The sequence below is a fragment of the Ambystoma mexicanum genome, chromosome 6q (genome assembly GCF_040938575.1).
Source record: "Ambystoma mexicanum isolate Mex_15411 chromosome 6q, UKY_AmexF1_1, whole genome shotgun sequence".
NCBI lineage: Eukaryota > Metazoa > Chordata > Amphibia > Caudata > Ambystomatidae > Ambystoma > Ambystoma mexicanum.
The window spans coordinates 1,423,391,689-1,423,415,678 of NC_090937.1; the positions used below are offsets into that span (position 1 = coordinate 1,423,391,689).

Genomic DNA, 23,990 nt, shown 5'->3' on the forward strand with positions numbered 1-23,990 from the left:
ACATATCCTTGCCTGTTAGAGGTGTGCCAGTAGAATAATCCATTTGAATCAAGTCACACATGCAACAACAGCACCCTTTAGCCGTCACTAGGAGTTCACCTCCAGTTCAGAGCCACGTGAGCAAAGCATGTGGGTATGCTAATTAGCCACAATGCAATCCATTAGCTCCAGAAAAATGCTTTTGTTTTACAGAGCAGTGCTATTTTATACATAGCTTCTTCAAGCCAAAACATACAGTTCTAAAGGCTGCAGATATACCAGTTTCACTCTTATTAGAGATCATCAGTGCAGCATATCATCACTCTAGCCTTGTGGTTGGAGCATTGGGGCATGTGCAAATACCAGCAAGGATATGCTGGGTTTAAAAAGGCTTGAACAAAATCGTTCCATCTGAAAGAGTGAAAGTAGAACAAGCCATTTGAGCCAAGTCACAGATGCCACAGTTTTGCTAGGAACATTGTTATTGTGATTGGTTATTTATAACGTGCTAAATACCCAGAGGTTTCTAAGCCCGGGCCGGGGATCGAACCTGTGTTGCTCAACGTCGTCTTGATTCCAAGGCGATCCCTGCGATTGAGCTATCCTCTCGAGACAACGTTCCGGTGATCTTATGGCTGCTTTCCTTGAACTTGGTAGCTTTAGGCATTTCCAGTGTTTCCCTTTTTGCGAATGAACTTGGTAGCTTTAGGCATTTCCAGTGTTTCCCTTTTTGCGAATGAACTTGGTAGCTTTAGGCATTTCCAGTGTTTCCCTTTTTGCGAATGAACTTGGTAGCTTTAGGCATTTCCAGTGTTTCCCTTTTTGCGAATGGTGTTCGCTATTCAGCTGAAACGAAGGACAATGACTACTTTTACCATTGCTCTGTATAGAAGCTCAGCTGATTGTCACGTGGAAAGAACGAAGGCTATCAGGCCGAAGCCTAAACTTTGTTTCATTAGCTTGGCCACTCTTCATCACATAGTTTTCCATCTGCTATAGCTCATTGGATCAAGTAAAAAACGGGTCTGGCATGGATTGATGTCTCAGTGTTCGGTACTTCGGTGAAGAGTTGCTAGCAAAGAGATACCCAGTGAAACCACAAGGGAATTTGATTAGTGCCTCCCCTTTCAGCTTGTTTTATTATAGAACAGTGGATTGGTCCCCCAGATGGAGGTAGTGTGCTAGGTTTTAAACATAGTTCAACCCTCCATGTCATTTTACCTGTCCTTTCTTCTACTGAAATATTTGTTTTTCCATGTTTCCTAGCATGGTGGGACCCTCGATGAATGAAGGTCTGGGTTTGGAGGGGGAGTTTTAAGTAATTTGAAGAGATTGTTTGAATTCCCAAACAACTCATCAAAACGTTGTTTAAGTACCTATCAGGGAGCAAATAGAAGAAAGAGGTGAAGATGCTTCTGGACAAATGGGATTACTTAAAATACTGGGGATTTATTTGAAATATAGTACAATTTGCTTTTCATTGCCGATGTTGGGTCAAAGAGTAATTAATGCATGCTACTCTCACCCCCAGCCTCATTTATGAAATGAAAACGTACAATGAAGTGCTTTTACAAAAATCTCAATTTGCATGTGAAAATGCAGGCAGTCAAGGACTGAAAAGTAAAATGTATCTAAGTGGTGACTTACTTTTTGCCACCTTTCTTTCAAATCGTACACTACAGAAGAGGATGACGTTACATTGAGTTTCTTTGCGTATGTTCGGCTTCAAAGAGATATTTATGATGTATTTGGTTTGGGATGCTTCATGATAGGAAATACTCACAAAGTTACATCGTATTAAAATATACATGAAGGAAATCATTAAGAGTATGACCACAGACTAAGCAAGGGACCACTCTGAAACTTTCACTTTGGGCACATAAGGGATCATCTCTTTGAAATTTTGAGTAAATCTATCGACTTTTTGTAACCCTACTGTTTTCAAACCGAAACTAAAATCTTTGGGCTGGTTCCTTCCTCTACCGTATCATCTCAACTGCACAGGCCACAGCTTCAGAATGTTGGGTACTGTGATGCAAATGAATCTCACTTTTTCTATTGAGGTCAATTGGCTTGATGCACGACATGAATTTACATACTGAAAGCAGTATTTTCCTATCTAAATATAAATGATTATTACAATGACGCATCTGAGTACAAAATCCTGTAAATGGTGTGCCTCTATTATTTATTTTGTATGACTGTTTCAGTTAAACATGCTTTTATTTGACTGTACAAGTAACATTAATTTAAATAGATAATATTTTTGGGCTAAAAAGAAATTAATGGTTGCTGCTGAAGCTAGGGTCTTATTGACCACCTTGGGAAGAGAATCAAAATACTAAACAAGGTCCAGAAACTGGAACCATGTCGGGGGCACTCATGGAACTGAAAACGTATGTAATGTCAAATAAAGAGTGTACAATGTAATTTACATTAGTGGAGGTCTGATTGGATAACCTCTTGAATTGCCAATAGTCATTTTTTCAATAGGTTACCAGGGCTATATATTTTTAGGCTTGCTGTGGGTTCATGAACCTAGAAAATCCTGATACGCAGAACGTGGATGAACCCCTTTTTGTTTTCAAATGGGCCTCCCCCCACATTTCAGTTTCCACCAACAATCTTTCCCACTGCCATCCACGAAGACCCTACATGATCCTCCCCACTGCCCTTGTGTCCTGTGCTGTTTCGGTGCAGTGGCAAGATGTTTGAGTAAGGTCATTTTTGTGATTATGTGGAGAGGCGCTAAAGTGCATTACTTCTTAGCGAAATGAGTACACAGTAGAGAGGAAAAGGGAAAATGTACTAAACATATTTTTGTGTAATAAATGTGTTTTGGGAAAAAAAAAGAATATATGGTCTTCCTATGTCTGACTTGCCCTATGGCTTACAAGGGGATAGGTTATGCTATGCATGCGTTACGCTGGGCCAGACCATATAAGGTGCAGAAATAGTTCACTTTTGTGAATAGGGTGACACTTCCACATATTCATGTTATATCGGTGTCCACCCAGGTGTACGGGGAATATCATTTACCGCCATAGGTCATAAGCAGACATTGGTTAAATGTACACCCTCTGTAAGCAAACATAATTCTTTCTGAATTCCTTTACATCTGTCCATCTGTCCACTAGTTCCACTGAAAATGAAATATTTGACTCAACAGTGAAAACTTAACAGAACATTAGGGTTCAAGCAATATCTATACCAAATAAGCATGCTTGCACGTACTGCCAAAACACTGTAGAATGGCATTAAGATTTTTTAATAACTGTTGTACACGTTTTCTTCATAAAAGTTGACACAGTACAGAATGGTAAACCTTGACTTCAAGGCTAGATTATTAGGCCTGCGCGTTCTTAAGGTTACATTTATTTGGAGGTTTCTATAGAATTGAAGATGAACATACATATTAAATAAATTCATGGTAAAGATGAAGCATAAAGCAAGGATAATGGACGATGTTGTATCCTTCTGTGACGTTTCAGTGGTCCATAATTTATATGTGGTAGGAGAAAGCATGTATAACCTTGCATCAAGGAACATGTCCCAGGTAATTTGCTGTGTCTGTTTGTAAAAAGAAGGTTTGTAAAACACTGTGTGATGCATGCACTTCCATCTGGAATTCAAGCTCAAGAAGCTGTTCAGTACATTGAAGAATAGTCATGAATGTGAAGGCCTTCCGCCAGCTTTTTCCTCGAGTCCTTTTCAGTTGATTGACGGCAGGCAGTCGCACAGGCCTCGCTTCTCCGCTCGCAGGAGGAGGGTCTCCGTCTGAAAATAACATTGACATGCAAAGTTAGTGCAAAGGCATTCAAATGTGCACATTTGTTCTACAGAGGTATGCTTGTAGCTGTCATTTACATGTCCATAATTTGTCAGCAAAAGTTGCAAATTTCATTGGTGAATTGCATCTAAGAAATTATCCCTTTAAGAAAATCTGTAAAATCACAGCCTATGTATAGTTCAACCAAAAAGAAGTTTAAAGAATTTTGGGGCACATATTGAGAAGGATTTATTGTTTATGATTCCAAAAAGAAATGCATGCTCCCTACACTCTTTTTAGGTGTGTGATTTACGTATTAAAATGCACCACATTCACAAAAAGAAATAGAACTCAGTCAATATTTCCAAATCAGCACTGCACTCACGGAAACCTGAGAAATGCACAATTCTGTTTCCTTTTGTAAACGGTATACATTTTAATAAAAACGTTGGAGATATGGTAAAACACGCTATAAAAGCTTCCAACCTCAAAGAAAACTTTTGCAACATTTGTATCCAGAAGAATCTTATAAATGGAACCAAAAAAAAGACTGGGTGATGAAAAGGAATAGTAAACATTACAGGTTAAAACTAGCTTGAATTGGTGCTATCAAAGCTAATGAAAAGTGTGTCATTTCAAAACAGCAACTACATACAAGAGAAAATCTTACCATGTAGTTGCAAGAAGGCAAAGAATACAGCAAAAGTAAAACTCAAAGAGATAGGTAATTCTTGTAATTGTAAGCTCTTTGGAAAACCGCTTAGAAACAAAGTGTTAATCCCCAATTTTCCACTTCATGGGCCTGATTTAGAGTGTAGCATAACGCCAAACCCACTGGTTTTAGGGTGGCAAAAAAGTTATTATTGTAGGTTTGTATTACACCGGCTTTCCACAGAAAGTCCACTGGGCCCCATACATTGCAATTGGAACTTGAAGATTTTGCACCGGCTTTCCACAGGGACGTCATTTCATCAAAATGCCAGGGGTAGTGGATGTGACATCACATGATTCTTGACCTCTGATGACATCACAGAAAGTAATGTCATTTGACCCCACTCTGAGGGACTAAATCCGTGACTCACCCCCTGAAGTGTGCCTGAAATAAACCTTTAATGAGTCTAGCAATTATTGTATAGAATTCCGGAAAGATACATTTGTTATTCCTATTATTTCTTATTTAGGGTCACTGCTCAAAATGTTACACTTGTGCAACCCCCTGTTTTTTAAGAGGCCTGACAAGAACGCCAGCCACTCCAGAAACAAAGAGCCACATGGTGCTGCCACAGCCTAGGTGCGTCAATATAACCACAAAAAAGATGTTTTTTAAAAAAGGATTTTTTTTACAGGTAGCAAGGCAAACCACAGGGGTAGCAAGGGAGATCTCATGGGTCGCAGGTGCGACCCCTGGCAACTCCAAATGACGGCCGTGGTTTTCCACCGGTGGAAAACTGCAGTATAGCTGGCCTAATGAAACTTAAAATAGGTTCTTTACCGCCAGAGGAAAACCAGTGGATTTTACGTTAAGCCACAACTCTGAATCATTAGCTGCTTTCTGATTAAAATATATAAATAGTAATTTAGTCTCACAAAATGTCTTGCGGGCTACAGCAGAGGCGTTGCTAGGGGGGTTGTAGAGGACATAGCCCCAGGTATTTTGGTTGTAGCCCCGGATTAAAGCTCAGGGGCTACAACCAAAAGGCTAGCTAGCCCCGAGTCCTGACAGCTGTGACATTAGCCTAGACCCCGATCCTTTCCAGAGCCAGCAACACCCCTGGGCTATAAAAATTGGAAAAGCTATGGCGCCTCTTGGGAATAATGTACTGATGTCCATCTGGCACCTGTGACAGATTTGATTAATTGTTATTTGGAGGATGTAAAACTACACAAAGGGTTTATCTCTTTTTTTTTTGTTGTTGCTCCTCTTGCCTTACTAGGTTCCAAGTGTCAAAAGGACTTTTTCTGTTAAATATATGCATGAAGATTTGGTAAACTGGAGAAATAGATATACATTGTGAACAAGGTGACCAGCCTCCCTCCTCCTCTTCTTTGTCAGTTTTTTCTCATTTTCCTTCGTTATGCTTTATGTGTTTCGTGCCTTCAAACACTTGTATGTAGGCGCGTTATAAATGCCACATCATATCATATCACTACTCTAGGACTCAAAAATCCCCAATCTATTTTAGAGTGTGACTGTTGTCGAACTACACTGCTGAGGCATGTTCCTAGAATGCATTTCATAGGAGCCTCTTTGTGGCAAGGGGTCCAGTTGTCCGAGGGAAATAAAGGGCATGTTAATTGCTGATGGTGTAATACAGTACCTTTCACAGGCATTTGTGCCCTCGGCTGACAAGCAATGTCCCTTTGCAGGAATGCAATTTTGTGCATCTCGGGAAGCCATCTTCCACACATTAAAACTAGCTGCACCTCTTCATTCGCTGTACAGTGCGGCACATGGAGCACACTGCACTGTTCATGCGTAAAGTTTAGCCTTACCCAACATGTTACATTATCTTCTGACCTATAGTGTAGGCACTGAATGTCATCCTCCGTTAGCACCCAGTGTAAAGTAGCATAATATGAACGTATTAAAGTTTAATAAACAGAATATTGATAGTGTAGATTAACCGACATTGAAAAATTACGTAAACCTTGTGGGTTTGAACCTTTCTACCAATGCTCTACTTTATTTAAGAATATAAAGTGTTATGGCCTACATTGGTCTAACATTATAATACATGGTTTAGTATGCAAGGCCCTCGCTGAACACTCACAGCTGTAAAATCAAGTATGGGGGTGGGTCAGAATTGCACATCATCAGTGAGCAATCATATGGATGTGGCCATGCTAATACAAGTCCTGGGGGGCTAGCCACACTGAAGCTATTTCAGCTCTACAGGGGTACATGGGAATGTATGAATGTGTGGATGGAGAGAAGCAGCATCTGAATAAGCACATTGGCAGAGATGCAGTCATTGCTACTGTTCTGAAATTGTTAAATTGACAGGCCAGATACTCAACTTTGAAAAAAGCAGAATAATTAAGGAAGATAGTGAAGCTCTTTATGCATGGCTCATAACCTTCTAATTGACTTTTGATAAAAAGAAAAGAGTAGTGTCCTACTCATCACAACATGTGATGGGTTTACAGAGCCTGAGTTTGCCAAATCCGCTTTGAGTGACTGAAGTAGTTAAATATATGCGTTTATGCCGATTATAACATCCTGAAATCTCAGCCAGTTCCCCAAGATAACACCCTCCTTGAAGCTTTTCAGCACCATCTATATAGTATTTCTACTTATACAAATACAATTCAATGTTTATCCCTCCATTTCAACTGCACCCTTATTTTCTAGCTCACTAAATGGCTAAACTAGAAAATTAGATATAATTTTTTTATGGTAACAGCATGCTTTAGGTTTTTTCAGGTTTTCTTTTTCAATTATCTCTCAAAATATAATTTGGGCATACTGAAAAGGTAAATAGTTGCTTATATTGCTCAAGAATAATAATAATTAATAAAGACAAGAGCAAAATATATATAAGGACATTTGTGGTGAAAATTGAACTTACAGCTTTTGTGGCTGCTCACTTCTCCGGCCAGTATTCTTAGCTCTGTTCCACCAATGCTCTGCCAATGATTTTTGTTTTTTTTTATTTGTTTATTGGTTTAATAACATGAGGTAAACAAGAAAGAAAACAAATATCATTGGCGATTGGTCAAGCATATCAAGGAAATACCAAACCCCCCAATCCCCCTCCCCCCCAAGACCACGGTTAGTTCACTGTTCCTCTCTAGTCCGTGCCTGCTCCCGGGCAACTCTCTCCACTCTGCTCCGTATTACCCGCCTCAGGGTGGAGCAAGGGCACCGTCAGGGCAACCCAACGGTGTAGTTTCTCGCTGGAATCTAGTCTTTGCACATGGATAGCCGTTTCTCACGCCGCGGTTTCAGCTACGATCCAATTCGTAAGGTCTCCCCACCATAGGGGCATATGTGGACCTCTGGGGCTTTTCCACCCCATGGCAATACGTCTTTTGGCGGTTATGTATATAAGGTCAGTGAGCTTGGTTAGAGGTTTGTTCTTCCTGTTTCGCCTATATCTGCCCAGGATACAGGCCGTAGGCTCGTCCACCTCAACTTCGATGTCTGCGCCGGCCACTCTGTCCTTCACTTGTGACCAGAACTCCCCGATTACTGTGCAGCCCCAGAACATTTGAGTCATTCCTGCCCTGGGTTCACTGCATTTGGGGCATAATTGGGTTCCAGCACCTGTGAATCTTGATATGGCTTCAGGTGTGAGGTACGCTCTATTGGTGATGTACAGCTGGATAAACTGCAAGCGGGCGTTCCTGGAAACTTTCTTATGGTAGTGGGTTATGTCACCCCAATCTTTATCTTCAAAATAAAGGCCCAGTTCAGTTTCCCACTTACTTCTGCATTTAAGGTCTCCCCTGGTCGTACCCCACAACAGGGCCTCATAGATTTGTGAGGTTTCATGGCCTCCATCAGCGGAGTTCAGTATCGTTTCGATGCATTCATTTTCCACAGTCAGGTCGGCAGCGACCGGCCATCTCTTGTGCAAGGCCTGTACGACCACCCTGTGCAACAGGAACTGTCCTGCCGGGAGGCCCATGGCCTCACAGAGTTCCGAGAAAGTTAGGATTTCCTGTTCTTGAATCAAGTCTCCAAGCGTGGCCACCCCGAGGGGCTCCCATTGTGTGCGTGTTTCAAGTTGCCCCCAAGAGTGATTAACCATAAGTGCAGCAATGGGGATCTGTGGGGAGAACGGGTCGTCAAACCCAACCAGCTTGCAGGCCCTTTTCCAAAGCCGGATCCCGAGCTTGGCGAGGTAAGGGCAGTGTCTCGTAGCACCCTCCACGGCCCACAGTATGTCTCTTAGTAACAACTGGGGGAGGGCCGGTTGGAGGAGGCGAGTGTCCGTCGTGCTCTCATCGGCCATCCATTGCGTGACATGTCTCAGCTGGCTGGCAAGGAAGTACAGCTCAAAGTTGGGGATCTTAAGTCCGCCCCTTTCGTATGGTCTTTGGAGAGTCTCCAACGCCACCCTATGCATACCTCCCTGCCAGAGGAAGCCCCTACAGAGTTTGTTGAGATCTTTGAAGAATGAGGGGGGTTGTTGAAGGGGACGTTAGTGAAGTTATGTAGTAGGCGGGGAAGGGCGACCATTTTAAGGAGACCAGCCCTCCTGGCCATTGAGAGCGGGAGCCTACCCCAGAATTCCATGGATTTCGTGAGAGAGTCTTTGGCCCTTACGGTATTAAGGATGTGTTCTGTGCCAGGGTTGCAGTGTATGGTTATCCCCAAGTATTTGAAAGAAGTTGCCTGCATTCGAGATCTAGAGGGGGGAGGGATCTGTATTCATCAGTGTAAAGTGCTGCGAGGGGGTAAAGGCAAGATTTGCTCCTATTAATCTGGATCCCGGTGAGCTTGTGGAAGCAGTCCAGGGTTTCCACGATGTAGGGTAGGAGGTGGTCAGGGTCTTGAAGGTACGAAAGGGTGTTGTCAGCGTACATAGAGATGAGGTGGGTCACCCCATCTATCTTAATGCCTCCATCCCCATATTCCTGTCTCAGGTAGGCCGCCACTGGTTCCGCGGCAAGAATGTATAACATGGGGGACAGAAGGCACCCCTGGCGGGTGCCCCTGTGTAGGGACCATTTAGCGGAATAGGTTTTGTTGGTGCATACTCTCGCAGTGGGGTTAGCATAAACTAGCTGGGTCGACTTTAGGAATACAGGGCCTATTCCCATTTTGGCCACGGTGGCATACAACCAGTCCCACCTCACGGAATCAAAAGCTTTGGTGGCATCTAGTGACGCCACTGCAAGTTTCTGCGGCCTTCCCTCAGTGCTATAAATGACACGATGTAACCTGCGCAGGTTCTCGGTGATGGAGCGCCCCGGGACGTATCCAGTTTGGTCTTGATGGATCAACAGAGGGATAACTCTGTGCAGTCTATTCGCAAGCAGGGCAGTAAGGATCTTGCAGTCTACATTAAGCATAGAGAGGGGCCTGTATGAACCACAATCTGCCCGTCCCTCCCCGGTTTAAGTTAGGGTATAATCACGGCCTCACTCATGGAGTCCGGGAGGGTACCACGCTCGAAGGCCTCATTAAAGACCTGGGCCAATATTGGGGCAAGTGTTTCCTCATAGGTCTTGTAAAATTCCCCCGGGAGCCCATCCGAACCCGGGGTTTTCCCAGCTGGTAGCGATCTAATTACCACCTTGACCTCGTCGGAGGTGACAGGCTCATCAAGGGTCTCAGCCAATTGCGAGTCTAATTTAGGTAGGTCAATGATGTCAAGGGCGTCTTCGATCCTGGTGTCAGAGGGGGGCGGGGCTTCGGAGTACAGGCTACGGTAGAATTCGGTAAAGACCGAATTGATTTCTTGTTGGGTATGTACGGCTGTGCCGTCAGTTGTGAGTATGTGGCAGATGGGTGGCCTGGGGGTCTCCCTTTTATAGAGCCAAGCCAAGAGTTTCCCCGGCTTGTCTCCCAGAGCATGGATTCTCTCTGTGTGCTTGGCGTAACTCAGTTTACCGAGGGATTCTCAATAAGTTAGGCAGGTTTGTCTAAGTTCGGCCATTTTTTGTAATTGGTCAGGGGATGGGTCAGCCCTGCCTTCGAGCATACTCAGGTCCCTCTCTGCGTGCTCAAGCGAGGATGTAATGGATCTCTGAGCTCCCCCAACTGCTGCAATCATCTCGCCCCTCATGACCACCTTGTATGCTGCCCAAGTTGTGCTCAAATATCTAACGCTATGCAAGTTATTTTGCCAATATTCCTCAGTACTATCTTTTATGCGTTCCTTGAATACAGGGTCAAGTAGGGCCTCAGCCCTCAGCCTCCATGTGGGTATAGGGGGGTTAGGCGGTAACACCTCCCAGGTTACCAGTAGGGGAGAGTAATCAGACAGCACCCTAGGCAGGTAGCGCGCATCAACAAATATGGACTGTTGTGTTTGGCTGAGAAAAATGTAGTCCAGTCTGGTGTGTACGGCGTGATGTGGGGAGTAGAAGGAATACTCAAGTTGCTCAGGGTGCTGGACCCTCCATAGGTCACTGAGTTGCAACTGTTGGATTAGTTTGGAAAGTATTTTGGCTGGAGGGGAGGGTCGATCGTGTTTGTTATCTGATCTGTCTAGCAGAGGGTCAAGGGTACAGTTGTGGTCACCCCCCCATATCATAATTCTGTCCACATACGGGCTGAGTCGCGTATAAAGGGAATGGAAGAAGACATGCGCGTCATGGTTGGGTGCGTAAGTGCTGACCAGGCATACCTCTTTGCCCTCGACGGAGCCGCACACCACCACCATCCTACCTTCGTTGTCTGTTTTAGTGCAAGTGAGTTTGAAAGGAACAGTGGGGGCAGTCCAAATCAGAACCCCTCTGTTGTAGGAGGAGTAAACCGAACCTATTAGGGTACCACGCCAAGTTTTGGCCAGGGCTTCCAGTTTCTTGGCAGTTAAGTGAGTTTCTTGCAGCATGACGATTCCGACCTTGCATCTTTTCAGGTAGGTTTGGACACGCCGTTGTTTAACGAAGCTGTTCAGGCCTCTGACGTTCCAAGTAACGACCCTTATTGTGGCAGCCATAGGCGTAGTGTGGTTTATTGTATGTAACAGGTGGAGCTCGAGGTCTTCATGGTGCTGCGTTGCATGTGAATTCTTCCCGTGGTCTCGATATGTTCAAGTGTATGTCCCCAACTTGTGCAAAAAACTCCCCTATTCCCACCCCCCACGCCTTAACTGTGAAATCCCCAAACATAGAACTGGCCCAGCGAGGTTACCCTCGTTATGACTGTCCCGTTTCTGCTCCGTCGGACCATGCATTGGTCTCCAGGTGCCCTACGGGAGGGTATATATACCCAAAAGGAAGAAACAATCAGGGGGTGGAGTGAACTTGGACTCCGGGTCTCCGCAAGGAGGATCCATTCAGCTGTGTAGAGGTTCAAACAAAAGTATAGTTCCCACCAGGATGACAGGAGGATCGTTATCTCGGTCTCTGCTTCCTTTCCTCAATATCAGGGATCTGTAAACTGTCCATCCAGTCCCTGGTCTGCCCCAGAGTGTCGAACAAGTGCGCCTTATTGTTATGCAGCACTTTAAGCCTAGAAGGATACAGGAGCATATAACGCAGCCCGGCGGCTTTCAATCTGGCATTCGTGTGTATGAACTGCGCTCTGTTCATTTGGACCTGAAAGTTGTAATCGGGGTATATGGCGATTTTAGCAGAGTCCCGTTGGATTTGGCCGCCAGCTCGGGAAAAGGCCAGAATAACTTCACGATCCCTGTAGTTGAGAACCTTCGCTATCACCGGCCTGGGTGGGGCCTCCGGCAGTGGTTTCTTAGCCAGGGATCTGTGGGCCCTCTCGATGGTGAAGCCCTGGGAGAGTTTGCCAGGTCCCACCTCGTGTAGCATGAGGTTCTCTATGTAGTTAGTGGGGTCGGAGCCTTCGGAACCCTCTGGCAGCCCGAGGAGACGTATATTGTTCCGGCGACCCCTCCCTTCCGCCTCCTCGGCTCTGTCCTCCAAGTTCTTCACCCTTTGCTGAAGCTCATCGACGTCTCGAAGGAGGTGAGTTTTGGATTCAGTGTTTCAAGCGCCTCTGTCCTGCCGGCCAGGGAACGGACATCTTGACGCAGGAGGCCCAGGTCTGTGGCAACGGCGTCAATTTTGTTTTCCATCGTTGCCTGGAAAATCTTGATGGCTTTGAGTATCTGGGTGTTACTAGGCTCTGTAGCCGCAACTGCCGTGGGGTTAGATTGAGCGTCCGAGGCCGCCTTGTTTGTGCCCTCGGAATTTGGGGATTCGCAGGCTGCGAAGGTGTCCATCGTGGTCTGGCACTGCTGCTTGGGCCTGCCGCCTCTGCCGGACATATCGTCAACGCAGGGCCTCACCGTACCGAGAATGCCGGGGGCGCAATCGGGAGGCCGCTAGCAGCAGCTGCGGAGGGGAGACACTCGTTCCCGCCGCAGGGCCAACAGGGCAATGATATGAAGCTGCGGGGCGGCAGGCCAATTTCGGGAAGCAAAGGGTGTCTCAGTTCCAGCGGGCGCGCTGTGCGCCGTACGGCCCCCCCTGTTGTCGGCTGTGGAGTGGTGGGGGCCCCAAGAGTGGGCCTCACGGTCCGTCGGAGCGTCAGTCTGCAGGCAGGGGCCAGGTGTTTTCGCCCAAACACCTCCCCCCGATGAAGGTTCATGCAGGCGGGGAAAAAAAAGACAGCCGGGGTCTCAGCGCCTCGGGGAGGCAAGCCCAAGTTCTTGCATTGCTACCAGCGGCGAAGTCAGGCGCAGGGGGGGTCGAGTAATGCGCGGCCACAGGCCCCACGCACCCATCCGCCAATGTGGATGTCCGGGCTGGCCCTCTGCCGCGCCCGCCTACCTCTGCAGCACCGGGGGCCGTCGCGACTATCCAGGGCACACCTCAGACCAGTCGCGCGCCGCGGGTAGGGCGCAGTCCGGCAGCGGCGTCAGGGTTGGTCCTCTCAATCGATGAGTGCAGCTGTTCAGCCCCCTCCTCCAGGCCCGGCACAGGTCAGCAGCCCAGGATCTTCTTCCCCCTCCGGCTGGCAGCGTTGTCAGTGGTGAAAGTGCGCTCCGGCCTTTCGAGGGATCAGGGCACGGGAGCCGCCATTTTGAATCCACCCACCAACACTTTTCGCACGCCGGGTAGAGGTGTTAGCCGTCTCTTCTCCACCTGGGAGACGGTACGAAAGTTGCTGAAGAGGTTCTGCGGCGAATGGTGCAACTTGTAGGGTTCCGGAGCACTTTAAAGTCACTTAAAACAGCTTATCATGGCACATCAGCATGGAGCTCACAGAAAACATGTCCGCTCTACATGGCAGTTAGCCACACCCCCAATGCTCTGCCAATGATGCGTGCGGGTACATATGAACCTACTTTCAGCTCAAGGCACCCACGTGCATTGACGACAGAGCACCTCTTGAAACCTTGAGGACAAAATAGTGGTAGTATATAGTGCAGATGTTTGCACCACATTGTTATTGCGAGAAACTAAAACATTGGTGGTTGTAAATGGCATGCACAATCCTCTTGACAGTGAGTCATGACGTAAAGCTACATCTCCACTAGAGTTGCAAACAGAGCACTGGTTAGCAAGTAAAGCTATGCTGGAAAGAATCGCATGTGATTTAAGGAAGCAAGAGATTGTATTATAGATAATTGGTTTAACTGACTTGGTTTCTCTGTTTAACACTTTAAAATCCAACAATTGGAAATTCTGATTTGTTTACAGATAAAAGAAAATTCAATTCCTCAATAAATCTGTTGTCATAATTGAAACCCTCATGTGATGAAATGTTGCCCTTGACAAATGAAATTAACTGGCTGCTGGCTATTTCAACAGCAAATATATGTTCTCTATGCATTTTGGAACAGGTATGTCCTTTGTCAGATTTTTTACTCTGCCTTTCTATACAAGAATAAAAAACAGTTGTTACTCAAAACTAATCAGATGTTTCCAATCAGTGCTATGACCCCAAATGTTTACTCACTAACCGCCACACATACTTTTGAAGTACTCTTCGTCATGTATATCGGATTATAACTCTACAAAAGCTTGTGTATAGAGATCTTATTCTTATATATTTGAGTATCTGTCTTAATAAATAGTACTTAACTCTTTCCTTACCTATTATACCTATGCAGCTGAACAACCGATGGGTCTTCTGACCGTCTGTGCTTTTGTAGTACGGTGCAAATAAGGTAATTTTTCTATTCAAAGTTACCTTCTATTAAGATGAACTAAAGATCAAAGAATATACCTTATAATCTCCATTTTATTACTCGATTTATCATCCTAATTAGTAAAGACATGTAGTTTAAATCTACTGACATCATTCATTAAATGTATCAAGACTATCCTGTTGCTAAAGCATTTGTAATCACCAATCGAAACCGTACTGAACTCAAAATGCTGATTAAGAGAAATTCAAAATCGTGTCACGTAACATGGCGTGTGGCATCATTGTCCTGATTTTTGTAACTTATGTTGGCCATTTTAGTGGGGTCCAGATACTTCCTTACATTGTTTCCATGTGAAAAATAGCCTGTGTATATCGTTATGGAATTTGTTGCCCGTGTGGTCCATTTTACTCAGGCCAGACATCACGTAAAGTATGAGAAAGATGCACTGAACACAAAGCAAACATTAGAACTCGGACGGAGACCCAATATATTGCAAATGGGATTTGTAGTACTTGAAATGATACATCAACTTCACAGATGGGGGAATCTCCAGAAAATGTCAGCTCAATGTGAACTCCACTGGATAGATCATTCTTGAAGCATTACGCCACTATTTATGTTATTTGAGTTAGATCAGGCTTTAACCCCTTAGCACAAATAAGTTATGCCATTTATGGGTTGTCAAATGATTTCAATTAACATAGTTGGTTAATAAGTAATATATAGATGTGATCATATTAGATTTGTGTAATTTACATCAATGTTTCTATCTGCTATATTTTTTTGGATGTTTTCTATTTTATTAACCTTCTGTATTACTTTTGTTCTATCGTCGAGTTACATCCAAGGCCGAAGGCTAACCATTGTATTCTCATTTTGGAACATATTACTTCATTTATGTTTAATCTCATACTTACCTAAGGATATTCCCTTAACCATAAAGATTTCAATTTTTATTTACACTGTTTGATTGCAACTTGGAATGACTACTGTCTGTTCTACCTAACTTTTATGAGAATGTAAGTGGAAATGATATTTCTTATTTTGCATCAGGTTTATGTCCTCAAGTTCCATTTCCATTAACACAGTATTTGGTATAAACAATGTGGTTACACAGTCGATTAGAATTATTACTCTATTTAATGATATATATTAAAATAGGTTTGTCAGTATTCAATCATGTCAATGTGACTATACATATAATTCTACAGAATGATAAGACATGTTAAATGGTGATGTCATAACTTTTTCTTCTTTCAACCATTTTGGATGTATTGTGCAAAGGAAACACCCAAAAATGCTATTGAGTCCTACTAGAGATAGCTCTTCAAATAGTTTGGAGAACATCATTCTGGTAGGAAACCAATGAACCAAATACTATATTTTTAACATACTTGGATACCACTTCATTCCATAGGAATTAAAGAACTCTTGGCCAATGTTGGAATCTTTTACATATTTCAGAGATCAGTTTAATCTTTGAGAAGTTGGATACACAATTCAATACCTAATAACATATCAGGTAACTGCCATCTCTTATTTCAATTTTGTTCTTCATTATTTTACATACACATAGCGTTTTTGAGATGTGTCCTAATTTCAGGTTCATGATTTATTTGATAATTATGTAATTTCTGGATTATCTCTTAACTATTTACTCAGTTTGTACAACATCAACTGGTATCATGGGTTCCTTACATGTAGCAATTCACTACAATTTCTGATGTATTTCTTGTTACGGACTAATAAGAATGATTATAATTTCCATGAGGCATATAGTTCTTTCTATAGGTTTAGTGCAATGTAGTATGTATGTATCTCATATGGAAAATGATGGCTACATATTAGTTTCCATGAAGTTGTTGACGAAAATATATCTATTTGATTGACAATCATATTTCATCTTTCACCATGATTTACCACACAAAATTGTTATTGATTTTTCTATGATGTTCATAATACATCATTATTTGTATTGTTAACAGATTCAAGATATTGCTCCTGATGAAGGAAAGATCATTCCCAAAATGTGTAGAGCTTTTGTACAATTTGGATTAATTAATCTATCTACTTAAATTCTTTTAACTGGAATACTACTAATGTTAACCTTTATATATTTGCAGAATATACTGTAACTACTATATTGTCTGTAGTTTATTAATTCATTTGAAGATATCGACTGGCATATCCATTTCAAAGTTGAGCAGGGGACAGGGGTATCTTCCATATTTGATACCAATCCTTTCTTTGACCAATTTATACCCTATGTGCCAGAGGTGGTTTACCTCCCCTGCATCCAAACCATTTACATCGTTTTGTGAACTGTATTAATTCAAAAGATAAACATTATCTTTATTCTTTTGGTCTGCATTTGAACACTTGCTTCATGAATTCTGCTTTGTATATTACAAGAATATACCTAGTTCTCCAAATAACTCATGGTCAATTTTGAACCTATATTCGGTCCTATGTATTTGTATGTCTTGCTGTTTGCCAATGTCCTTTTCTCTGTGTCATTTGGTACACATGCTCATCGACCTCTATTTTGGAGAGTCTTGTTCCTATTGTTTGAGGTATAACTAGCAATTTTGAAATCAGACTCTAAGTCATGTATTTCCCACAACATATTTTACAATATATGATTATTTCTATAAAGAGCAGAAATAGTGTCAAGGTGCAGCAACATTAAAGCAGAAGCATTGCAAATATAAGATGCTATATATAGTGGAATATTTGTAGAGTGGTTAGTTAAAACTACTTTTCATAAACTAGGATGTGGTGGGCAGGTCGGTAGGACATTTTCAGTATTACAGTGTTAGAAACCTCACTGACATATATTATTTGACATGTTTTCATTAGGCATTTTTATATTCTTAGGCACAAACTGATAAGGTAATATACCCAGAATGACACAATTCCTTTATGATAAAGTTACAAATTAAAGATGAAAGGAAAGGTGTTCAAGTTGGAAAGCCATCATTAAAGCTACTAGACCACACCTCCTCCTATCATCTTTATTATTGCTTATTTCATTGTCAGGGAAAGCCCTCAAAAATATAATTAAATTGTTCCTGACAAACATTTTAGTTTCTTGTATCTTTACTTAATTTGGCAACTTTCTTTTTCCAATCTTTTCACTTGTTCTGCTATTATACCTCCTTAATATTAAGGATGTCTTAGTCAATCCTATTAACTCCTCTATTGAGCTGTTTTCATTTTTATTAACCATTTTGTAACCAATTAAATTACTTTGCCTAGTATTGAGCATGGATATTTTTACTGTAGGCTAGTGCTTTGTATTTGCCCTTCTCAATGTTATACTGCAAATTCTAGGAATGTTTGTATTATGTCTACCAGTGCTGCTACAAATTCCAATAAGACCATCCAGTCTAAATCAATCATTGTCCTGATCTCTTTAGCTTGGGTCTTAATTACTTTGTGGAAACTAACCACTGGGAGAGTGGGCAAGAAGATAGATGCCAGACGCTATCTACCCGAGCTGCCACTTGAGCCTTGATTCTTCAATGTAGATCGAAGATTCCTTGTTGTTCCCTTTAAGCAACGTGGATGAAAAGATTATGAAAGTGGGGTCCAAAGAAAGGGATGTATGAAAATAGCATAAATGTACTCACTAAACAGGTCTTAAATGGTCAGCAGGCAAAATGTGGACAACCTTGATACAAACTAAGTTAACATTTCAATATTAAATTAATATAAATCATTCAAATGGTTCAATTGGGACAAAAATCCAATTTTAATTAAAACACCTAAGAAGTAAAAAATGTAAATCGAATCAAAAATAACATTTAAAAAAATCTATATTTTTTAATGTGCTTACAGTTTATTAGGAACCTTTACAAAAGGTATTAATATAATTACAAAACATCATATCATACATCAATAGCATTATATTCGATCATTTATTAAATACACTTCCAAAGTTGTATAATGAATTTGAGAGATCACTACTCCATTCCATTACAAGGAGATTCAAATATGACTCTCGGTCTACAGGTACTTTTCGAATATATATAACAGCTGTAATAGTAATAGAAGTTAAGTTTCCATTTAATATTCTGCTCCAAAAGGTTTTGGTATGAATACAATTGATATCATGAATAAATCTGGCAAATATATTTTCCGCTTCAGGGAAGTAGTTTTGAATACTCAACAAATAAGTGTTCCAAAGTCTCTAATTTGTTGGTCCTCAAACAGAAACAGCAACACATAAGAGATTGATTCAACTTACATCTAGAACCTAGTATTTCCATAGTCAGAAGAATATGGAACCTATACCTAATAAAGGTAGATCTCCAAATGTCACAAGGAAACATTTTTAAATAATTGGGGAAATGATTTAGTCTATTATCTTTATGACACAAGTAAGAATATGACATCTGGACAGGAGACTAGTTCTTCTTTAGTTGCCTCAATGTTTTCTAAAAGACTAGAACAATGCATTATACAACTATTGAGGACTGCACAAGAACCGTGTCGTGCAGTTTGTATAAATCAGAAATAATGAATGATCAGAGAAAGTCTGAATTTAAGCTTATAGAGACGTTTCACAGTCTACTATTCCTGCAAAGATGAAAGGGCCAGTTCAGACTGAGATGGGAACCCCTTGTGGCATATACAAAAAATACACCATTGTTTCCCTTCGACCTTAGACCAAGGAAAGTTGGTACTTTTAAATTCAGCTCCATATAACAGCGCAGGAACGGTTTTGACTTTGTAGAATTTTAAGATAGATTTTATGGAAAATCTGCCATATTTAGGATTGCATTTTTTCATTTGTACCACAAAGGCACCAACGTGAGACGTCATGTCTTTTAATTCATTGGCATTATTGTATGACCATAAAACCAAAATATTTCCAATTTGATACCTCCTCCAGCTCAACATGATTAAGATATCATTTACATATTTTTGGATCTTTTGTTTGAAGCAAAAAAATCAAAATGTTTCATTCAAACAGATTTAATTCTAAATCCATCTCCTTGGTAAAGGCCGCTAGGGAGGACATTGAATGTTGCAACCCTATCAGGGTCTGGTCAAGAAAGGCAAACGTGCATGCCTAGGTCTGGTGTTGTAGCTATAGCGACCGGAGACAGAGTGGAGAAACATGATTACGCTCCAGATATTCAATAGTGTCCGCAATTTAAAAATAAACAAGGCTGAGGCCAGGACACAGCCCTAGCATAAACCACAAGAAATTACAAGCTCAGTTAAAGAGCCTTCTCTATCTAGTCTTGTATGTGTTTGCATGTTATGGTGAAAATGTATCAGAATCTCTAGAAGGGGACTAGGGCATCCCCAATTGTTCAATTTCTGCCACAGTTTTACCAAATTGACTTTATTAAACTTCATGGTGAAATCAATAAGGGCAATATAAAGTGTTTTTGTTTATAATCATAGCCTCTTTCTGGAAAAGATATATGATTAGTGATGCCCAACCTCTTCCTGAAACCGGATTAATTTCTGTGTCCAGGCTTCCAATTTTCCTTCTAATAATGATGCAAAGATCTTACTCGTTACGTTTAATAAATCAATCTGCCGATAATTAATTGGCCAACTCAGCCTTTCATCCTTCCAAGGTCGATAAATGAGTACCAATTTCGGTTGGGTGATATTGTATGCAAATATGTGCTCTGCAAAACGCTTTGGATTAAGGCGCTATATAAATAACACATCATTATCATTATCATTACAGCATGACTCCAAAGATGAACTACAGAGCCCACTAGTCCCATGTATTGAAGCCCTGCAGGAGTTCATCCAAGTAAGGCAACACCTCTTCATCAAGCAAGTGGGTTGACATCTAAGATGGTCAAATTACAACCTTCAATTAGTGGGATCTTAATTGGACTCATCCTGAAGTGGAGCCACCCTCTACTATTACATTAAAGAGAAAAAGAGACTCGAGTAAAATCACTTGGCACTTTACAATCTCTTGACACTAGATCTGTTGCTCTTTAAATACTACTTCTTTGTTGAAGAACCTACCAACAATAACATCTGGCTTGCCGTTTGTCAAATGCCCAAGATATAAAGTACTGTTTGCTTGAGCCATACTGGAAATGCTTGATAAATATGTTTTAGCATTTTAATTTACAAACTGTCAGATTTAAATACATTTCATTTTATATTAGTGTGACAATGGTGAGAACATATTTTGGCTAAATATACTGATCTTGTACTGTCTGTATTCACACAGTATTTTAGTGCTACTGCAAGAGCATTGTTAATACTAATAGGTTAGCTACTAAAGGAAATTATTTTAATAATATAAATAATGTTAGAGTGATGGGTAAAATGTCATATTGTAGCAATAAGCACTTGTTCTGGGTGCATCACTGGATGGTAACGCCCTGGGGCCCCAAGTTATAGAGCCTAGAAAGGTGAGGGCTTTAATGCTGGTCCCAGTACTGTTACCACCCAGTGAAGACCCCAGAACAGCTGCTTATATAGCTATTAGCACCCCAAGGCTAACCCGTGGGGTGCAAACAGAAAAATATTTGTGTGAATCAACTTGTTACAGTGATAACACAACCTTTTGTTTCACATAAAGGCATCCTCACCTAATATGACCTCTCTCCCATTTCCATAGCGTCATGGCTGGTGGGTAAGGTCGACACGGCACTGCTTCAGATGAGTGGGGGCTGGTGAGGGACGGGATGGGGGCTGGCAGACGGGGAGAGTAGGGAGCGGGAGGGAAGAGGTCCTTTTAAGGTGCCGCACTTACTTGCTGGAAATCCATGCCATTCCTGATTATTTGAAAGTTAGGAAAGTTTTAAAGTTCTGGTTTTGGAATTTCGTATTTTCGCTCTTTTAATGGTCTCTTTTTTTATAATGCATTGAAATATTGTTCCTGTTATTTTATCTTATTCTATTGTTCATATTTCTTCTACATCAGCGCTCAGATGTATTTTGTGCCTTGTCCGCACTTTATAAAGGTGTGTGATAAATAAATAAAGATGGGCGGTGGGTGTCTCCATTGCTTGTGTTGCTCTTAACTTTGGCTTGGATTGTAACAGTCAGCCCGGGTTTGGAGCAATCAAATTGGTAGACGCACCTTCTTGGGATGCTAATATGTGTAACATGATATATTGTAATTGTGATGTATCAAATTATTTCATTAAGGTATTTTTTCAAAATAATGATCATTTGGATTGGATTCATACTAGAAGTCTTTGGTTGAAAAAGCTCTGCCAACTCTGACATTCAATTGTGTGTGGGGAGGCGGCAACAAACCTTGGGCTTCATTTCTGAGGGGAAAAACAGAGTATCAAATGATCATTCCTATTGAAGCATTGGAAGTCCAATACTGGCCCTATGCACATTGATTGGTTTAGGGATATCGCTTACACTAATGATTGATAGGAAACTTATATTTCCACTGTTACATCTACATGTAGACCCAATGACATTTGGAGACAATTCCAAACCTATATGACATTCCAACGGAGTTCGGAGGGAGGGGGGATGTGGACCCTAACTGCGCAGGAGTGACTGAATGTATCTAGATTGCAATGAAGATTTGTTATAATGCACTATTGGGAACAATGGTTTTTATGAGATATACTGACAATAATATGATTGGAAAGTGTATGCCAATTTGATTTATTGTCTGCCACGTTTATTATTATTTTGTAGATGGCCATTCCTTATACTGCTCTGGCTGCCTTAACCCTCATCTGACAAAACTGTCTCTCTTATGGATTTTTACATGAGGGTGTAAGCTTGCTGAGGGAAATATTTTGAGGCAATGATTAGCTGTGCTACATGAAGTTTCCTAAGTGTGTAGGAAGACTTATAGGAAACATGCTAGCTTGTAATTTAATTATTTCAAACATCTCTAAAGGAATTCCCACACAAAGTATTTACTGTGTTTTCATTTGGCAATGAGTTCACAGCAATAAGCCTAGCACAGCTATCAATTCTGACTCCAGTGATTCACAACAACTTTGGGTTCCGAGCCAAATTGATGGAATCCAAACCCTTGGAAAGCGAGATCCTTCTCCTCCAGACATGAGCATAGCTATGCTTCCATGGTGGCCATGTGCTGATTTGGAGCACCCAAGACTAGGCTGCACAGCAAGACTTGCCTAAGGGCAGTATTAATTAAGATGTATGAGTTGTCCAAAGAGGGTGCAAAGCTGTGCATTTTCAATGGGAAGTGTTCAATGGCACCCTATTTTGGGACAACTGGTTCCAGCAAGCCCCCTAGTTAGTCTGTGCCAGGCAAGAGTACATAGGGCTCATGTTGGGTGTCAATCAACTAGAGGGGCGGTGCCTCTGCGGCGCAGCACAGGCAGTATTAACTATGTATCAGTGGAGTCCCATGAGGTACGGCGTGGCCCTGAATATGAGGTGAGGAAAAGGGCAAGTAATGGAAGCTGTCAATCGTGCATGTCTTGCAAAGGTTCTAAGAAAAGTTGCTGCACGAAATTCAGGTACACAAGACTACCACTGGTTTAGAAGTATGAATTTGGGTTAATACTGTTTTCTGTATCTATGGCGCAAGATATTGCAAATGAATATCAACTTCAGTTGTGTTGAAATAAATTGATGTATTTCACGTATTGCAGACTGATATTTTCCGCAACACACCTGTAGAGTTTAAGTGATGTTCCTTTTCGACAAATGGAAGGTGTGTGGAGGGGACCAGATGATGTGGCCACACAAAGAAGGCTTCATTCTGGAGGAAACCAGGGTGATATTATGGCCTCACATTTCATTAAGTGGCCACAAACATGCAGAAAACGGCATGAGAGGTGGTCAGACAAAAAACTGCACCTTGGTGAAGGAAACCAGATGACTCATTACTTGCACCGATGATGGCAGTGAAACAATATTTCTAGACGAACATGGGCTACAGCAAACCCTGGCACCTGGCAGCGGATAGGCGCAATAGGTTCTGAAGTGTCGTTGATAAGAAAGGATGTGCACAAATTGTCTGGCCCAGTGTTGGAAGCAGAGAGGAGGATATGATCTGATATGATATGGCATTTATAACTATTTATATATCAGAGCTAGAGGACTCTATGGCTGCCCTGAATCCACAAATACAAAGCTTAACATCCAAATAATCAGTGGAAAGATTATCACTCTGTACAATAATATCAGTGTGATCAAGCATTTGTTAGGAGGGTATAAGACTGAAGCAGAGGCTTTCTGGGTGAGATGGCTGTTGGAATAGACTGCATCCTAAACCTTCTCTCTACTACCAGGGAGAGCGAGAGAGCACTAGAGAGACACAGAGACACAGGTAAATAGCCCATGCAACTAATTGCTGAATCATTACATTGCAAAGATCGAGACATTATCCAGTTAGACTCTTTACATTGCACAGATATGCAGTTGCAGTCCGCTAAGGTGCACATCTTCCATACGATGTACATGCATTTTTAGGTAAATCCTTTGATGAATTAAAAGGGGCTACAGGGTGGAAGCAGAGACATTCGAGATGAGATTGCTGTAAGAATAGGCTGGATCCTAAAATGTGTCTC

At 41.9% G+C, this 23,990-nt stretch overlaps 1 protein-coding gene across 1 annotated transcript in view; it reads right to left on the bottom strand.

The window, feature by feature from the left end:
* Positions 1 to 3,231: 3,231 nt before the first annotated feature.
* The window catches only part of NICOL1 (NELL2 interacting cell ontogeny regulator 1), a 123,482-nt gene continuing 102,723 nt past the window's right edge, over positions 3,232 to 23,990 (bottom strand). Inside the window, exon 4 of the mRNA XM_069632128.1 lies at positions 3,232 to 3,756. Coding sequence (XP_069488229.1) covers positions 3,691 to 3,756 — 66 coding nt within the window. The 3' untranslated portion in view covers positions 3,232 to 3,690. The remainder of the gene's footprint in view (positions 3,757 to 23,990) is intronic.